The following is a 21,238-nucleotide window of genomic DNA, read 5'->3' as shown; positions in this document are numbered from 1 at the left end:
CACAAATGGTCATTTTTGACTTTTATTTAAAGAATTCTAAAGATTCAAATCACTAATTTTATGTAATTTTGAATAGGACATTTTTAAAATATGTTTTTAAATGGTAATTTTAATCTGAAAACAACAGAGATTTAATTATTATCAGTGATAAGTCAAAGCTATTTTAAATAAACAATTTAAACAATATTTATTAGGTATACGAATTTAACTAAAAATAATATGAATCTGATTTGTTTCCCTATTTTAATGGGCTTGATAAACATCTCAATTGGTGTGAAATGCCGATGGAGTTTTATGAATGGAAATGTGGTTTGTAACACATAGAGGAGGGACGAACGTTTTTTTTTATCACCTTCCCCCTAATCCTTTTTTTTTTACCCTTCCCCACTCTGACACGTGCCAACAGGTACAATTTCTATTAAGCGTATCAAGTTACTGGCGAAGAAATGAAATAAATGCAAAAATATTTCTTGGCAAACTATTTTGGCTACGGTCACACGTTTCTTTTAAAAAAGGCAGAAAAATCAATAGTTAGTGCCGCCCATTTTTTTTTCTTAGGGGGGAGAAAGTCGATCGGAGAAAGACGGCGTTTCACCGGATTATCACGTGATGTGGCGTATCGCTTGGATGCCATCTGGCGGAGAATACTGATATTACTCTCAGCTGGTGAATCCCCTTTTACCAATTCCCGTTCTCGAATAGATGAACTATCGCCACTGAGTGACCGAACTGTTGTGTTCTTACTTTATGAATTTCGATTGCAATGTGTCGCACAGAACTCGGCTTCTTTCCAGATTTTCGAGATCAAAAGTTCGCAAACTGGAAACGAGTTTTTGCAACAGAGACACCTTTTATAATCCAGACACCACCCTGTTTTGCCGCATTGCTCATTATCTGTCGGATTCTTACTTGTGTTTGGGGCTAAAAAATCCATCCCCCTTCTCATCGAAATACGCGTCACGTACCAGTTAATGTTGTGGTTCATTGAACATCTCTCTCTGCCAGTCTGTCTCCTGTCTTGATATATATTAGTAGTTAAGAGTTTATATACGTTCTTGTCCCCGATTAATTTTTTTTCCTTCTCCTCTAGTAAAATGTTGCAATTACTAAGTAGAAAACAGAGTTGCGTCTCTAACTTAAAGTATCATGTCCATAGGTCTTTTTCGATCTCTAAATCGTGACTTCGGAAGAAAAAAAGGGATGAAAACGAGAGACGTTTCAGCCATCTTACGTCACACTGTTTTTATCCCCCATCGGCCTAAAGGCAGACGAGAGACAGGCATGGCAACAAGATGCATCCTTTTTCCGAGGGAACTAAGGATCAATAATTTTAGTGGCTGCAGTGATTGGTTGCTTTTTCATAATCCAAGAGGGGCGGAGCTCACCTAAGTTCCCATTGGACGAACGAGGTGAAGAAAATTTGCATATGAAATTTCTGCTTTGCCAGCATGAATACACAAAATTCAAATTCTTTGAAGCGGTACACCCCGAATGGAATTTTAAATTGATCGGCGGACGAAGAGGAAAGGTTGAACTCTTGGAAACGGCATACATTTCACTGAGGTGGTCTTCGCTCTGCTGCTGTGGACAGTTTGAAGAGATCAGATAGAAAATCGCTTCGGCCATGGGGGAGAAATGGGGGTCTCCTCGTGGATTATATTTGAGAAATTTTCATTCTGCACCACTGATGATATTCTCTGCAGTTGTCATTGTTAAACTTTTAAATTGTAATATTTATCCCAAATATAGATCTACCTTTCCTCTTAAACTAATTATAAAAATTATCCAAATTTTAAATCAAATTCAACCAATCATATTTTTAAACATAAAAGAAATAAATAAAAATTCAAACTGAAATTAATATGTAAATTTACTTTATGCAAATTTTGCAAAAATTATTCATTTTTAAAGAGATCTTAAAGCACCACAACTCTGCTACATATAATGAAGACGTTTTTACAAATAATTCCTAAATTTGCATATTAATCATGAATATTTGAAGAATGTTTATATTAATTTTAAGCAAAACTAGTAACTGTAATACTATCTCATATTTTTTAATATAAAATTTATTGCTAATAAAAATAATTAAGTATTTATTAAAACAAGAGCTAGTGTTTATTATTAAATTCGAAGTAGGTATGTATAAAGTTATTGTATTATGCTAAAATTTTAATATAAGATTTTCATGATGATATAAATAAATTTCTTAAAAATAACCGATAAATTATTATCCATTTATAAATTTAAAATTATTTATTAAATACCTTTAAGTTTAAAATGATCGAGTTTTCTTAGAGGAATCGTTTAAATGAATTCTAATTTACGTCCCCCGACGAAGAGAATTATTTTCAAAACTTACTTTTCCGTAACCTGTTCAAGATTTTAGATATAATTGAATTCCGAAATTACATATTTCGTGGAATTAATTTGAATGAATAATTAATCTAACCGAAGATGTAGGTCGATTAATTATTTTCCATCTGTTGTTAAATCGAACAAATATTTTGTAAAGGAATTTTATGTTTTCGGTATTTTGAGTTTAATCAGCAAAACATTTATTACAATGTTTGTAAATTACGTATTAGTCTAATGACAAATGCTCGACCTGATAATAAATATAAAGGAAAGATACGATCTTCGTCTAGAACACTCTTAAATAACAAAATGTATATTATTTTGACGGAGTTGTTACAGCAAAGATTCATGTCGGACGTACGACGTGCTTGTTAATTAAGAGGGCTATAAGTTCACATAGATGCCTTACCCATTTATCTGTTCGTGACATTTAATATCCCTTAGACACGCTATCTGAATAATATTTCTCAGTGTTTCGAGTGAGATTTTACTTATCTTTAATACTTGTGAATTTTATGGTTATATATTTTTCTTTTTTTTAATCATAAAATTTGCTTTCTCCATAATTAAAATAATGAGTGAGCTTTTTTATTTCTTACAGAAATATTCAGAAAGTAAATTTAAATTCAATTCTTGTACCTGTGCTTGGATTTATATTCAGTCGGTGTAGTAATATATTTTAAAGCTCTATACATGCTTAAATTAATTATTGTTAATAATTATTCGGGATCTAAATATTTCAGTTATTTTATTAATCACACAATACTTTTGGTTGAAAAAAACTGGTGTGGGTAGAAGTACTTCGTATTAGATTCTGGTGGATATAAGACAGTAGTATATTGCGAAATCTGCTCTAGCATTATGGCAATGTTTGCTAGGTAAACTTGGTTAATTTTTGCTAGTTGGTCTATAGTTTATTTACGATATCTTGAAAAAAACCGGACAAGAAATATTGAACAAAACAGTTGGCAATATATGACGTGCCCTGTAAGAGAAGTTGGCAGATACACGACCAGCTGTAATTAACGACGGGTACAGAAGGGAGTGAGTGTTACGGATTTCGTGACAGACGTTAATGTTCTGAGAAAAGTTTAATGTGTTTCTGTGAAGTACCGTCTGACGTGCACCCGTTATTTCTTCAACTACACGACACGAAGTGGTTCCACTTATATCAATCCTGACAACAACTAAGAAAATGCAATATGTATTTAAGACCGAGTAAAGTAGTTATCGTCCATTTTGGTTACGATAAGACGTCGTTGACCTCATCGACAAAACCCTGCAAACGACACTTTCCCTCAATGCTTCTCAAAAATTTTTCCATACAAAAGAAAGCCGGAACGTATTCAGTTGCAACTCCGAAGAAACGATCGTCTCTTTTGTCATCTTTGGCATATGATAAATATTCGTAACTTTACCGATGCGAACAACTTAAGTTTCCTGGCAAAGGAAACTCATTCGATACAACAGCCGTGGATATAGATTATTCTTTATAGTCCAGAAATGTCCGATTTTATATATTAAATTATTATCCCTATCCGGCTCCGTGCCATGCAAGTAACGCCATCTTACGATGAAGGATGTAACTAGTAATAAGACAATGGAATCGAAAGAAATAACCATCTCGTTATACGTAATGCATCTTGCTTCATCTCGATTTTAACCATTAAAAAAAAGGTATGTAGGTGTAGTGGATGTAACGAGACACTAATCATAACGAGATCTAGCTATCACGTGTTCAACTGGGTTCTGAAATTACGAGTTGACGTCACTCGCCAACATATTTCGATCCAAGAAAACCTATCTCATCGTCTGGAACAGAATAAAACTTAAAGTTATTGCTCCCCGAAGCCATTTTTCTGTCTTCGGATTAATTATCTGCTATAGTGTTCTGGGATGTTATGTATAATACATAGGGCGGTAGATATTCAACAACGGTCGTCCGTTAGCAGTTTATAAACTGTGCACGGGACAACAATGGCAAGAGGCGGGGATATACAGCGGTCACCTATCACTTAAAAACGGGCCCGAGTAAAACTTGTCTTGCACTTATCCGCTCACGTAGACGTCCACCTCGTAAATTGTCTCCTGTTCTTAGACGATAAATGAATTTTGGAATGGGTAAAATATCATCCGATCGCGCAATAAGCAATAGAAATAATATAACCATCAAATGTTTTTTGCGGAAGTGACGTACGGGAATACAACCATGTCCTTGACCGTGGACTCTCTCGCGTTCCAGTTGTAACACTACGGCTCACTTGTAGACCGTATTTTTATTATATAGCCGCGATTTCGGCAAATCCTACCCGCAGATAAATAGAAGTCCCATCGATTTTTTCGTGACTTGGTGTTAAAATTAACATTTTTTAAATGTGAATTTTTCACACTTTCGGTTGTAAAAGATTATTCGCTTTAATTCAAATTGCCCAAAAAAGCGATGAATTTTCGATTTTCGCCTTTGAAGAGGATAAAGATTCATTTTGACATCATATTCACGGGTATCGATCGACGACAAAAATAGTCGATCGTTTCGGATAGTTAGACTAATCAAACGACATCCAGTTTGAGATAGAAGGGTATCATTCTTTATTAAGTCATACCATCCCATCCGAGTCCATCCCTAATGACATTTCTGCCCGTTCCCCGACCAAAATCATAACTTCTTCACCATCTTACTAATGGTTTCCTCCTAATGTCGTTCACATAATGGAACAGGGGGATCCGTGTGAGGAATAATTACCCCCTACATAGAAACGGCAGATGGGGAAGACCTTTGCTTTATGGTCAGCCATTTGCATTCCCCACACAAGATGAAAGGAAGGATGTGTTTCAAATCTCCTCTTGCCGCTTAATTTTCATGTCCCGTACATCTTCGGGAGATGGACGGGTCCCCCTTCCAGGTCCCCTAGTAGCATTGAGAACGACGTCTTGCATTTACCCGGATGTAGATAAGGTGTTAGTATAGCATCTGTCAGTGACAGGTAGAGAGACAGAGAAGAGGAAAAAATTGAGTTTTCTTGCCCGAAACATTTTGTAGTGTTACTTGAGAGCTCCTGCCGGCGAAACCAATTCTAAAATTCGTCGTATCTTCTCACACCGTCTACTCCCCTCTCTTTTCGTGTTGCTTGGTATTGTATTGATATCGTTCATACTTCCCTTTACCATATCTATATCTGTTCATCTGTATCTGTATAGAATGGGAAGATAAAAGAGAAAATACAGTTTTCTTTTGCTCTTTCAGTTTTGTCGTCGATCGTTAAATTAATTTAAACATCACCTTTTCATTGGACAGACAAAATCTTTAGATAGGTTATATATCAAATTTCTTTTATAAAATACCGAGATGGAATCAACTGAATGTTATTTCGTCTCTATTCACAGCCTGTTGCTGTAGTATGTTAATTACTCGGGTAGCCTACGCAAGTATACGTAAATTGTTCGAATTAAAAACACGTTCTTTCATTTCACCGTTAGACAGTTCTTTTCTTTGCCTTCATAAATAAATAAATAGTATACAGCATATAATTTTTGGAAACGATTATAAAGGAAGGCGCGTGTAGAATTTGGATGTTCTTTTACGTTTGATTTATTTTGTCAATTTCATAAAAACGTTAACTTAAAATAATAATAGTAATAATAAGGACAAGTGAGACTACAGGAAATAATCTAAAAAGCAAAAATGAGTATTTTTTTTTCGCATTCACTTTTTCTCAGTCTATTAAAATGATTTTCCCGCACCCATGACATCCTGCTTTTCGACAAAAGTGGAGAAAGAATATGGAAGAACCGTCTTTTTTTATTTATTTTTTTCTGACGGTTGCAGACGGAAATGAATTCTGGACAGTTACCATGGCAACGACAGGGGTTGGCCACGGACTATTCGTGACCATCATCTACCCTAACTTATGCAGACAGACATATTTCATTTACAATGACATTTTCTTGTGATCATTGTAACGCAAAATTTTAAAAACAATATCCAAACATTTATATTAAAAAAAGAAAAAAAAAACGAATATAGAATTTCTGTTATACGTATGTTTTGTATGTAAAATAATATCTGATTTTTTTTATTTCAAATTGTTAGGCAATTTTCACTTGCCTTGATGTTTAAGAGATAACGAAAATACGCCCATTCCAAAGGGAGTTTCTAAATTTTATCGTGTGAACGGGGGAACGATAATGGGAAGTTGAAAAGGGTTAATCGGGGGTATGCCACACATCATCGTTTTTAGTGCTCTACTTCAGTTGGGATTTATCTCCGCGTATTACTATCTTCTCCCTTGTAAAATACATACAGTAGAATGACTGCATACCTTCAAATCGTAAATGTAATGCAGGAAAGTCATTCTTGATTTTTCTGGATTTTATGGGAATTGAATATGTTTTTTTTAATCTGGAATATATTAATATTTAGCCTAATTATTTCATTCTAATTATTTTTTTTATAGATTATTCATTTTAATAATAACAACATTAATAAGTATGACTTCTTTTTAAAGGTTTTTAGGGAGAGGTTCAACTTTTGTTTTTTCTCAGTCACAATTTCTACAGTTACTTGGTGTGGCATCTGACTGGCATTCAGAAGCTTTATTGGACTTAGGTGCTGGAGATGGAAGTGTAACTCAAGTGATGGCCTCCCTTTTCGATACTGTTCATGTTACAGAAATCTCCTCTGTGATGCAGAGGATCCTGACAAAGAAAGGTTATCGGTGAGCCAATTTTTATGAAACTCGTAAATAGAACAAAAATTATAAAATTTATCATCTTTTGTCTTCTATTTTCTTAAATATATTTATTTATTACATGTTTATTTACATCTAGTAATATATAATTTTTGTATCATTAAAAAAATAATAATAATTTGCATCATAACTGTTAACAATGATTTCGTACATTTGCCAAGAATGCTTAAATTTTGTTTCAAATTGCTTCAAAAACATAAGCTCTTCTAAATTTGCCTGATATAGAAATTTTAATAAATTTATTTTAAAATATTTTTGAGTAAAAGGCAAATAACTTTATATATTAATAAAAAAACTTTAGTTTGTTAATTATAATTTTTATTTATTTTATATTGTATTTTTAGTAATTAATGTGGACATACTAATTGAATTGAATTGCACTATCCTATACATACTAAATTTGTGATGAACTACAGGAATAGTTCACTTAATACAACTTTATTTAGTGTTGGGTTCACTGTTATATGATTTATAATATGTGCCAAAGGATTCAATTAATGCAGAATAATTTATTATAAAGTAATTAAAATAAATTTATATCTTTTTAGGAAAGTTCAAAGAAACTCTTACTTACACATAAATAATTAAAAACTTTACAGTAAAAAAAACTAAAGGAATGTGTACAAGAACTTGAAAAAATGTTTAGGGCAATGGAGATCACTACTGACAATTTTGAATAATGATCCAAATGAAGAAAACATGAATGCATTAAGAGCATTAGAAAATGATATTTGAGAATGTGAATAATTTTATCTTTTTTAATAAAATCATTTAAAAGTTTAGTTGCAAAACAAAGTAATAAAACTTTAGGTTTAATAGCACCTTTTCATTTTATCCTCTTGTAGTTTTTATAGATTTTATGGCCCATTATAAAGCCGGTTCTAATTATTTTTTAAGTGAAAAAATCTCTTTCCAAATGAATCATCATTTTTCTTATTAAATATATTTTCCAATTAATGCTGTAATTTTCTGGAATGTGTTAACTGCAATAAATTATTCCTGTACATCACTTATTAAGTAATATATTATTTTTCTGAATTGATATTTGAAAATATACTTTTATGAAAAACATATATTTATAATTAATCAAAATATGTAAATATGAAGAGTAATGAAAATAAATATAGTAAATAACTAATGCATTTTACATACAGTATTTTACATTTAGCTAATACTTTTACATATAAATTTATAAATGTAAATATACTATAAAAATATATATTATCATTTAGAATAGTATTTCAAATAAAATCATATATTTTTAACAAAAATTTATTTTATTCAAATTATTATAAAGTTTATCTCAAATGTTAATACAGTACAATTTTGGTAATCTGACTTATATGGGACTAGAATGGTGCTGGACTAATAAGATTGCCAGATTATTAGAAGTTTCACACATTTTTATGAATTAGCAACTTAAACACAATAAAAGTGTAATTAAATATAAGTACTATTGATGTAATGGAAACAGTTGAGCATGTAAACTGCATGGAATCAACTGTTAATATTGCAGCAAAATACATGTTGGGCTACTGAACAAACATCTGAATACACTGCCATCACTGGTAATCATGTTGCCAAGCTGATGGATTCTCATTAAATTTAGTGGAAAGTTAAAGTATTTGTAGGAAATTTAGTAGAAAGGTACTCAAATTTAGTAGGAACTGGAGTTTTAACTAATTCAAAACTTGTCTATGACTTGGCAACAGTGCCTGCAATGTCTGAGAGCTAACTAGTGTCAAATTAAAGGTCATGTCAAACTAGCAAATGAACAGATTATTGAGAGTGTACTGTACATCTTATTTTAAAAATTATTAATACTGTTATTTTTTCAATCACATTAATGAATATTTTATAAAGTTAACATTTTTTTTTCTTTGTCATTTTTTAAAATTTTACTTAACCTTCTGTTTTTATTATTTTTTAATCTATTTTTAATGAACTAAAAATTGTAATTCATTTAAAACTTTATATAATATGAAGATTTTAATTTCAAATATTTTCCAGTATTTTAGATGTTAACAAATGGGCAGAAGAGTCAAAAAAATATGATGTGGTTAGCTGTTTGAATCTCTTAGATCGCTGTGATAAACCTATTACATTGCTAAATCAGATTAAATCAAAATTAAAACCTACAACAGGAAGATTAATAATTGCTCTTGTTTTGCCTTTGAGTCAATATGTAGAAGTAGGTAAGTAAATTTTAAAACACTCATATTTCCTATTTTACATTTTACAACTTTAAAAATTATTATTTAAAGTTTTAAATTATCACATTTGAAGTTATAAAATGAAAAAACATTCATACAGTGAACTGTAGTTATTGTGAAGACCTGGTTTGTACAAATCAAGCCTAGTGTTTATGACAATTTCCAGTGATGCTAATGTTAAAAAATACTAATTTCAACAAATGCTGGTTATAGTGAACACTTTCCCAATTTATCATTAAGACTTTTCCATGATGATGATATGTTTATTATTATTATTTATATTTTTATTATTAACTCAGAACTTTGGCTACTTTTTCTCAAAAAGTTGACTGTATTACATTGCTGAGAGTTGCAATTTCACTCATCATGTGTGGATGCAAACAAAGCACATGTGCTTTTGATGGCTTTACATTATGCAACAGAGATGAGAAAAATGCAAACAGATTGGCTTCGAAACAAAAAGGAACATCCCTTGCATACTACATAAAAGGTGAAAAATACAAATCTAAAGCTTTATGCTTTCATTATTTATTATTTTCTATTAAACTTTTATGACTGAAAAATATGAAAATTTGTACAAAGTACATAAAGAAATTATTGAAATGTTGCACAAAACTCAAACCCAATCATGTACAGCCAGTTTTTTGAATAAAACTTCATTGTCAACTTAAACAAGTAAAATTTTATTACGACAAACATCCTGTTATATCAAACTACCGTGCTTCCCTGAAAATAAGACATCCGCAGAAAATAAGACCTAGCACAGATTTTGCTGAATTGCGAAATATAAGACCACCCCCTGAAAGTAAGACCTAGCAAAGTTTTTTTTTAGTCGTAACGGTCATCGACAGATGGTTGAAAGTGGCCGTTGGCTTTTTGAAAGTACAGCCACTGATTGGTCAGCAGACAATTACGCCACACGGCATGATTTGCATAAGACTATGGCTTTGGGAATCACAGATTTGCATAACGTTACGGCTGGTGATGGGTAATTGGTCGGCCGGGAATCACGCTACATGATATTTGCATAGTGCTACGGTTCAGTAAGCACTAATTGGTCATCGAGTCCGATGTTGATGCTATAAAAGGCGACAGTCCGACACACCGGATATACGTCACTCTCGTCTAAGTTCGACTTGGGAATTTTTTTGTTCAATAATAAATGTGAATTCTTCTTCCTGGAAAAAATAAGACATTTCCTGAAAATAAGACCTAGCGCATTTTTCAGAGCAAAAATTAATATAAGACACTGTCTTATTTTCGGGGAAACACGGTATTTCTTTTGCCAAAAAGATTCATTGTAACAAAGACTCACTGCATTTCAAAACATCATATAAAATTTTGGGTATTGAAATAACAACATAACTAAGATTCATAGAGTTACTCAAATTATAAAATTTATTTATTTATACATAAACATAAGTAATGGTGTAAGACAGGGGTGTCCAACCCGCTGCCCAAGGCAGGTTTCAATGCGGCCCAATAAATGTGTAAACAAAACCGACAAAATGTTTTAATTTTTTTATTATTTATCTATTTCAATGGTATAAACTCAAAAAAGAAGTTTCACAAAGCCGTAAACCTTTATTCATATTTTATTTTTGAGTGGAAAGGAAATATTTTCAAACACTTGGAGATGTGTGATTGAGGAAGGATTATTAAATAAAGCTGGAGTTGTGACTCAAAGGATTATAGACCCAAATTTGGAAAAAGGAGGAAAAGATGAGAAAGGACAAAAGATGTAGTAGTGAGAAAGGTTAAATAGATCTTCTGTTAAGCAAATATGGACCCTTAATTTTCCAACCTTTCTCACTTTTTTTATCTTTTGTCTTTTCTCTCCTTTCCTCGCACTTGGGTCTATAATCCTTTGATTCACAACTACAGCTTTATTTAGTATTTTTTCCAACGTTGCAAGATTTGGCTACGTTGTGCCAAATGGGGCTACTTTTTTTTGTTTGACATAAAAAATATCATTTGGCGCTTTGGCTACTTTTTGGGTTAGATATTATTTATAATTATATTAATTGAATAAAAATGCACTTTAAAATGGTGTTTCATCGCTTTTTATTAATTAGTTATTTATAAATTTTATTAATTCAAAACTCAAATGCTCTTTTTAATCTAACAATACAACTTTATGTTAAATTGTCATCATGTCAAACTTTTTATTAAAGACATTAGATATTTTTCAAAATGTTTTCTCATGGTAAATTGGTAATATAAAAAAGCTTAAATTTAAAAGATTCTTTTTTAAGTTAAGAACATTTTATAATTCTAATGAATTTAAAAGTTACATTTTAAAAATTTTAAGATAATGTTAAAACATTCTTTTTAAGGAAATAAAATAAGTTGTAATGCATTTAAAATTTAAATTTGAATTATAAGATTACAAATTTAAAGATTTAAAAAATGTTTACATACATAAGTTATATCTGAATTTAGATATTTAAAACTATTTAACTGATGCCAAGAATTTATGCCAAAAATTTAGCAAACAATATATGAGTTAATAAAAAATAGAAAGAAAAGGTATTTCCTGTACTTTTAATCAGTCAAAAGATATTCATTTCAATCACTTGAATAGTGATAGGCAGAAATATTGCAAGTAGTATTTATAGAAGTTTGAATTGAAGACAGAAAGAATATAGAGATGATATTAACAAAGTTTCAACCAATATGGCATTAGTAGAATATGCATTTAGTAGAAATTTTGAAGTAGAATGAAATTTCAGTAGTTTTTGTCAGACTTTAAAAGGAAAAATTAGTAATAATTATCTCAAAACAAAACATAAACAATAATAAATAATTATTAATAAAAGTTAATAAGTTTTAATAACAAATTAAAATAATAATAAAAGATATATGGAAGAAGCAGGAACTTCATATCAGTTAAACAGTTGTAAATTTGTGAATTTCAATATAAGTTTTAAAAGTTTTAAATATACAAATTCAACTTGCATTTTTAAATCTTTAAATTTATAATTTTCAACTTCAAATTTTAATGTAAATTCTAATTATATTATTATTTGTATTATGTTCATGAAAAAATGCTTAATGTTAAAACATTTAAACTGTTTTAAGTATTAAAATTACAAAATATTCTTAAATTAAATTTAAAAAAAGTTTCTTTTCAGACTCTCTTAAGTTAATATTTTATGTTAGCATTTGAAAAGTGTTTAATGCAATGCTTTTGTATTTTAAGTTTTGACATGATGGACCATGTGTACAGTCGACCCCCCTATAACGCTTAGATACGTTCCACGCTAACCGAAAATTACGTTGTAGGAACGATTAAATACATGAGCCAATCGCAGCCCGATAGGTGGGAACTTTACAGACTAAGGCTGTTCGAAAGGTTTTCTTCTATAAAATTAACCGATTCTAGACTAATTCGACTCAACATTTCCAAAACACGTATAATTTTTTGGGAGTAATCCGTATAAACTATGCTATAAACAAAAAATTATAGGATTACTTACCGAGTGTGTACCGTTCGACTACGCCCGTTGTTCAAAGCTTGTCTTCGTCGCGGAACAGCACACGAAACGGCGGCCGCGATTTCTGATAAATAATTTTTCGCAGAAAAATAACTTGACCTTTGGAGACATCATTAATATAAATAATTTTTATGGCCGTTGAATAAGAAGTGTTTCTTTCACAAGAAATGTATAAAATTAGTGCTGTATTAGACTTACGGTACCTAATTTACATACTGTACAGACGATAATAAACTCAACTTACTAGCCTAAAATCTCCGTAGCGTGTTGCCAGGCGGCAGAAAGCATATATATAATTATAATAAAGTTACAATAAATTAAGTTAATATATAATTATATATACAGTACCTAATTTATATATAATTAATATATAATTATATGTACAGTACCTAATTTATATATAATTTATATATAATACTAAACAGACGATAGCAAACTCAATTTAGCCGCTCCGTAGCGTGGCGCAGGGTCGGAGGAAAGTAGTTCGGCTGCTCATCCACTATTGGTCCAGACTCTATCAATCTTGTCGCGAAGCGACGTTATGGGAGGTATGTTATACGACAGTTTCTACAATTTTTTCGCTACGTTATAGGAATTGTCGTTATTGGAACGTACGTTATAGGGGGGTCGACTGTATGTACATGCATCTTATTTTATGCTTATTAAATCAAAAAATAATAGTAATATTTTAACTATTATTTTAGATGAAAATTATTAATACAGTGATACCTTATATTCTAACACTTCAGAGTTTGAATGCAAAATTCAACAAAAATTTGCCTTGGAGTTCATATGATGCTTCAAAGTTCGAATAATGTGTGCAGTGAAAAATGTGCTCAAAGTGTAAACACAATCTGTCATATGTCCAAGTCATCTGTCACTCTTGCATCATACTTATATGTTTTCAGTGCTTTTTTTTGCTTTATTTTTGATGTGTTTGGTTATATATACTGTATTGTGTTATTAGTCGATTTTTAGCAATTTCTTTCTGCAATTTTTCTTTGTTGACAGCTTTTGGGCACTCCATACTTTTTGTATCCTTTAGTTCAAAATTTTCTGAACAGAACTTTTTAAACTACATTTGACATGTTTGAAGTTTAGGATCATCTTCCTAATAGACATTATGATTTTATTTATTTATTTTTTACTGTTTGTATAGTATTATATAATGTAGAAATAATTAAGAATTATATACATTATACTAACACTATCTACACGACATTTGTTTCTAAGGTCTAAAATCATTGATATAATTTATATTCTTGTCTGACAATATTTCTGCATCATGCTGAAGAATTATCAGACTAAGATCTTCCATTTCCACAAATTTGATAGCTCATTCATGAGCACCAATAATTGAGAAAAAGGAAAATTCACTCAATATTTGAATTGACAATATCAACAAAAAACAGATTCCATTAGACAATAATTTAAAAAAATATCCAAAGAAATTTCAAAAAATTATTGGTGTACAGATACACATCATATCAGTTAGCATCTGGAATTTAACTTCCCCATTTTTTATACTGGTTCTTAGACTTATCTAACACAGTTTCATACTATGTAAGATGTTATACTATCATGTTTGTTTATATGATAGTTAGTCTCTTATAAAATCTTACAAATAAAATCTAATAATATAAAATAAATTCTAAACTAATTTCATTTTTTCTAAAATCAAGTAAGCAGGGGCAGACTGGCCATAAAATTTTTGTGTGGAAAATTTATTACCAGTCAAGCCCACAAATAAAAAAAAAAATGTATTTTTTTTTATTTATATTTAAATATATTCAAAATACAACATTGACAAAAATTACAATAAGAACAAGTCTATATTCTTCAATATTAATTTTTTATTTAGAAGTTTGCTTTGTTGAGCAATAATATTAACAACATCATCAGAATGTATTTTGTTTAAAAAATCCTTCTCCACTGACATTAACATGAAGGCTTCTACATTTTCTTGCGAGATACTTATAAGTATCTTAGGCTGCTTTTAATTAATAATTTTAACATAGAAAAGCTTTGTTCGCCGGACACTTGTGTTACAGACATAGATAGCAGATATTTGTATGCTTGACCAAGTATAGAATAAGCGCCACTTAACATGTTATATCTGAATAATATATTATAACAACAGATAGAGAAATTTTTGCAAGCAATGCAGTAAGAGGATAAAATTGCATCTTTATTAGTTTCTACTTGATCATCAGTAGAATGTTCATTTTCGTTTAATTTTATAAAAGTTTCATCATTGACATTTTCCTTTAAAATATTCCATGACAATTTAAAATGTTGCAATTCTGAAATAATATTGTGTTGAGTAGCTACTGGATTAAACTGTATTAAAATACTGCTTAATTTTTGAAATGCGTTTTCAGGAATATTTAGAGACGGTCCCGTATATTTTGGTCTAATGTGCTTTGAACTCGTTATAAGATGACAGTTGAACTCTCCCTGGTTGCTCTCTCTCCCACTTTCCCTAATCTAGATCAAAGACTAGATCAGGGAAAGTGGGAGAGAGTGATCTAGAAGTGAATTTGGTCCGGGAATGCGACAATTAAGTTATCTTACACTCGTTCTTGTTTACAAAATAAATCACCGATTTATTAGCTTTAGCTCGACAACTAGTTTCCTATTGGAGAGGGGGTGAGGTCCCCACCTCACACTACAAAATAGATTATTTTTAATTAAATCGTTTGGAATATAGAGAAATGTTAAAATGTTATTATTGAATAACATTTTTTACTTACCTAAAATAAAGAAAATAATATAAGTGGCCATTAAATTTGTTATGACTACAATCATCGCTGTGGTGGCTAGGTACAAAACTAATAACTTGCATTTCTATAGTTAAGCATTAAGATTCATAGGAGTGGTGAATAGTTTCTAGCAATGTAAACAAATGACCAATTTTCTCTGTTTAGAAGGTAGTTTTGATTATTTTTCTCCTAGGATGCTTTCTGTTTGGGCTAATGTAATGTTTGGCTCAGATCGGCCGAACTAATTTAACTTCGGATACGGGTAGGGCCGGGTAAAATGATACAGGCCTACACATATATCTATATTATACACCTTACTTAACAAAAGAAAAAAAAGTATGAATTTTTTAAAATTAAACTTAACCAAACGGTACATTATGTACATATTTAGAAAAAACGGCCCAAATTGTATACGGCCCATGTGGAATTTTCCACATTTTCCACATGGCCAGTCCGCCCTTGCAAGTAAGATTCTGTTTTTAAATTACACTTTGAAGAACGTATAAATCACAATATATCCTGTAAGAAAAACAAAATTACTACTAATACTTTAAATAAAAATGAATAAATAGTAATTTCGTAGTGAGTAACATGAATTGTAGTTTTTCCCCAGGTGTTATAAGTTTTTCACTTTGGAACTTGATAAGTTTAGGCATGGGTGTCGGCAGAAAATTTTCCAGGGGGTTGAAGCTTGGAGGCAAATAATTATATCAATAAAGTTTTATAATTATTTAATTTTTTGGATGTTTTTCATAAGTAGATTATTGAATATAGTATTGCATCAATGCATCCCATGGTCATGGGTTACATTTCTTCATCACTTTTACATTTATAATGTTTGAAATATTTTACTTGATCCCAGGAGAGGTAAGTGTTTCCATTCTCTGGCACAGGACACTTGTCCTCCCCTTGTGAGGATGCCTATGAATATAGGAGTTCAAAAGTAGTCTGGTATTTTATAACAAATTTCTATGCTTCTAACAGATGGTTTCATGTTTTTTATAAATTGTTATAAAATTAAATAAAAGTAGAAAAGTAGAATTTTTAAAAAATATAACATTAGATGAATTCAAAAAATCTATCTTCAAAACGTATTGAATTATAAAGGAAAAAATATATTTATGATGAATCAAATTTATATTTTAAATATTACAAATATTTATTGAATAAATCATAAAAAAAGAAAATTGCAGCATATGCTCATTAGTGAGAAATCTAAATAAACTAGACATTTTAAAGAAAAATTAGGATTACTGAGAATAAAATAAAATTTTAAATTTAAATATTAAAAATTTTATTTTATTATCCATGTTCACAGTTTTAAACTATGAACAAAAACATTATTTCTTTGTAGAAAAGGGCTGGCAGAATTATAATTTAATAAAAAGTTTTGCACATTTTAAACTGCTTTGCATATTTGTGCAGAGGCATAGCCTCTAAAGAATTGTCTCTGCAATGGAAATAGGTGTTCCTGGTGATTGGACATGGCAAGCAAAATTGGACTCATATCCAGAAATCTAAGTTAGTTATACATCCAAAATTTAGGTTACAAGTTAATATTGGCTAAATATAAGTTACATGAATCGCTAGTTAAATCAAGTTCGAGATTAGTTAATGTGGAGAGAGAGAGACAGAGAGAGAGAGAGCGTACAATAGTGCGCGGGCAGGATAAATACCTTATATTACTGTTGATCCGTTAACAGCAAATAAAGTCCCACAGTTTGGAGTTAAATAGGTGAATTGATATTGTCCAGTTCAATCGTTGAGGAGGGTGTTGGGTTTCGGCAGGAACAGTCTCTCGAAGACGAACTCAGCGCAGCACACACACACAATCGAAAAATAACTTCCACAATCTTACTCATCGTGCTGTTCTTTTTATACGAAGTCCTCTGTTCGGGCCTTTCCCTGATTTCATCAGGGATGACGATCTCCTTGGACCAATAAGATGATGGGCGACACAATCGTGACACAGAGATGTACTCAGCTCAACAAGGAACCCAACTCGTGGGAATCGAGGTTTAACCAGGATTTATGTTTCCCTTATCTCTTTTAATTTTCCTTAAAACTTGTTCCGTCTTCATAGAGTTGTATCCCAAGTTTAATTAAAATTTTATTAAAAAAATTTAAAGTTTATAACTCGAAATTTCTGACCCTCACATAAGCAACAGCTAAGCAAGTACTGTACATTTCAACATTAAATTAATATCATCTTGAGGCAAAGAATATACAGTGGATGATCGGTTAATGAACATAATCCGTTCCAATACTTTGTTTGCTATCTGAATTATTCGTTAACCAATTACCGATTTACCATAGGTTTTTATGGGAATTTGATTAATTCATTCTGGCAATTCCAAAAAATAAAAAATATACACTTTCTTACTACGTTTATTTATATGTAATAATAAAAATACATATATACACAGTCTTGCATTTTTATTAGTCATGTTTTTTTCCGTTTGTGGGGGTTAAAGAATCTGTCTAATGCTGATTGCTTTTTTCTCTTCTTCAGGATTTTTCAGAATTTAATAACATTGTAATTGTAGAGATCCTCAAGCCTATTAACGTCAACCTGGTTTGGATGCCATTCTAAGACCGTTGTTCTGATATCCTCCTACTTATTCAAAAGATGTTTAATAGCAGATATCGGCATTAATCCTCTTTTTCAGAAGAAAACATATCTCACCGACTTTCTTGGTGTTCTTCATTCAAGAGTTCTTGGCATTCTTCTGTCATCGGATGAGTTTCAGGTTCCATTATGAGCTCTTCAATGTTCTTTATTTCTCAGATGTGATTTTTGTTACTCCACAGTATCTTTCTTAGATAAGATTGAACTGCGGCCTATTGTAGACCTGTTCAAGCCATACTGCCCAGAAACATCAGACATCATCTGCCCACTCTCTACCTTTGCTATTATACTTTCACCTTTCAAAAATAAAAACCAATGCAAAACTTAACAAGTGCCCGCCTGACAGTCTTGCAAATAGTATAAAAGAATTGTTTCCATCAGAATTGGAATTACAAGGGAGAGTTTCAAAGTTCTGAGGAATACTATCTGATCAGTATATACCAGGTTGGGTGTCAATGTCGACATCTCCTGTGCTCCAAAAAGTTTCGAATTGTTACCTGAAAACAAGGGAAGACCAATTGGTATTCATTATTTTACGTCACTTCTTCTTGTGTTTGTTCTGTGAGGTGTTTGTTGTCTGAACATAAAAATCTTTCATGAAAGTGTTTGTTATCCAATTTGTTCGTTAACCAATCACCCACTCTATATGGAACATAGATGTAAATTTTAAAAAAATATACATTGGCATATTCTAAAAATAGAGCAGATATTTGAAAAATTGAATGTATGGAAAAGAAAAATTAATGTTGAAAGTACTTGCTTAGTTGTTGTTTATGAAATTATTAAAGTGCATAATGCTGAAAGACAGTGTTTTTTATTAGTACCTAAAAGAGATTATTAATATTCAATATTTTTAAATAGATCAATCTAAAAGAAGGTAAAATATATTTGAAATGTGATGATGATAAAATTAGATTTATATTTATTGTTTATAGTTTATTATTTATATATTATTTATAGTTTATTGTAATTTTTATAATAAATAATTATTTAGTGTTTTCATAGTGACTAGTGTTGGCAAAAACTAGAAATTTTTTAATTCAGTTAATTGGTTTAAACAAAACCAGTTTGGATTCAGTAGAGTTAATGTTTTATTATCACATTTTATTAATATTAATAAAGTACTACAGTAAATATTACTCAAGATTCATGAATATGCCTGTATCATGTATTTATTATTCCTGCAAAAAGTTGATAAAACCAAGATGGTGGTAAACATCAGAGTCTAAGTACTTAACATATAGAATTTGAAAACTTTATTGTTTTAAAATTAATTCATGCTAGTTTTCACATTAATTTTAATTTTAAATTTAAACACAAGTAATGCATATTATTTTAAAAAGTCAAGGATAAGTTGGTACTGTATACAAGTTGTAATGTTACACTGAAATTTTCCAGCTATATATGTTATGTGAAATTATCTTAAATTCATGCATACTTTATTGTCAATTAAAAGTTAAAGACAAGTAAACATAATGATACTAATTTCATTGTCTGTTTAAAACTGGGTTTGAAACTGATTTTTGATTTTTTTAAAACTGCAGTTTACTGAAAAGTTGTTTTGTTGTCAGCACTAATAGTGACAGTACAAATAATAATCTTTTTCACTGTCAAAAGTTGATACATTTTATTCACTCTTCAAACTGCTTTGGTTTATTTAATTTCTTTAATTTTTTTAAATACAAGAAAATATTATTTTTCAAGGAATGAACACAGCAGGATTATGAATAAGATAGAATAGGACTTGATATTTTAGCATATATGAAAAGATATAATTTTTATTCCCTAGAAAATTTTATTAAAAACAAAAGTTTCATTCAAATACTTCTTCATTTTATGTTAATGTAAAGTTAAAGTTTGCAAAATAAACTTTAAATTAAAATTAATTTTAATTTAAAGTTAAATTTTAAACTATTTATTGATAAATATTGTAATAAAATAAATAATTTTCCATTTGTTGTAGATGTAACAGTATTATCTCACTGATTATTTCTCTTCATTTAATGTAGTTGTAAAATTAAAAGCTTTATTCAAAAGAGATGAGGAAGCAATAAAAGCGTCACATTTTTTCATATTTACAAAGTTGAAATTTACTTATAAAAGAATTTTAAAAACATTGAAACAGCAGAGGAAAACAAAATTAAATGAGTTTTAGTATTTTTGTCTTAAATGCATTTGTGTCTTTGATTTTTAGACAGAGCTAATGGATACTATCTTGCAGCTTCTCACATTATTTTAGCATATGCATTTATGAGAATAGTAAGTAAATGCCAACATTATGTTTCATTCAGAGATTTTTTAGTTTTTTTTTTTTATTCTTACAAATCAACAGACTTCAATGGCAAAATGTCAAAAAGATCAAAGAAAATGCCCTTCAAAGACAAAGTTAAAATGCTAGGTCAATTTAACATAGAAAGGAATTCAGCAATTGTGATTGCTCAAGCATTCATTATAAATGACTATCATAAGGTACATTAAGAAAAAAGAGATGCATTATGATTAGAAAATAAAAATCTGTTATCATAGGTTTTTATTTTCTAATCATAATGCACTCTGTCCATTTACTTATAAGGGTGGCTTGTAAATAGATGGACAGTAGGCACTTAGTTAAGAGTGTCTTTCGTCCATTTTTTTGATAGTACAGTAGAGCATCGATTATCCGACTCCCGATTAACCGTCACCTCGGTTAACCGACCGTTCTAGTTGGCAAATTTCAAATGTCCGCTAGTGATGTGGCACTACAATATTTGGCTATGTCTTGGCTACTTTAATATTATTTTTGTTAAATTTTTGCGTGTTTTAGCTGGCAACACGGCTCGACCATTAAAGGGCGGCCAGTATTTAAACGAGACTTAATTTTCTAATTATGAGTGGTTGTTTGTTTTGTGAGCAATAAAATAATTTTAAAATAATTTTTAACGATACGATAGCGATGATTATTATTTAAAAAAAAGTTTGTTAGGCTTAACATCGATGAAAATTCAATGCGAAGTTGGTTAATTAATAGCGATATACTAATATACTAAATACA

At 30.3% G+C, this 21,238-nt stretch overlaps 1 protein-coding gene across 1 annotated transcript in view; it reads left to right on the top strand.

Annotated features, from left to right (window-relative positions):
- Positions 1-21,238, top strand: part of LOC111618279 (methyltransferase-like protein 9) — a 30,089-nt gene that overhangs the window by 6,926 nt on the left and 1,925 nt on the right. Inside the window, exons 4-5 of the mRNA XM_023359774.1 lie at positions 6,864-7,073; positions 9,117-9,301. Of these exons, the coding sequence (XP_023215542.1) occupies positions 6,864-7,073; positions 9,117-9,301 (395 nt within the window). The remainder of the gene's footprint in view (positions 1-6,863; positions 7,074-9,116; positions 9,302-21,238) is intronic.

This window comes from Centruroides sculpturatus, unplaced genomic scaffold (assembly GCF_000671375.1).
Source record: "Centruroides sculpturatus isolate CEXI.00-Female unplaced genomic scaffold, Cexi_2.0 scaffold83, whole genome shotgun sequence".
Classification (NCBI taxonomy): domain Eukaryota; kingdom Metazoa; phylum Arthropoda; class Arachnida; order Scorpiones; family Buthidae; genus Centruroides; species Centruroides sculpturatus.
This window is presented reverse-complemented; position numbering and strand designations above follow the sequence as displayed.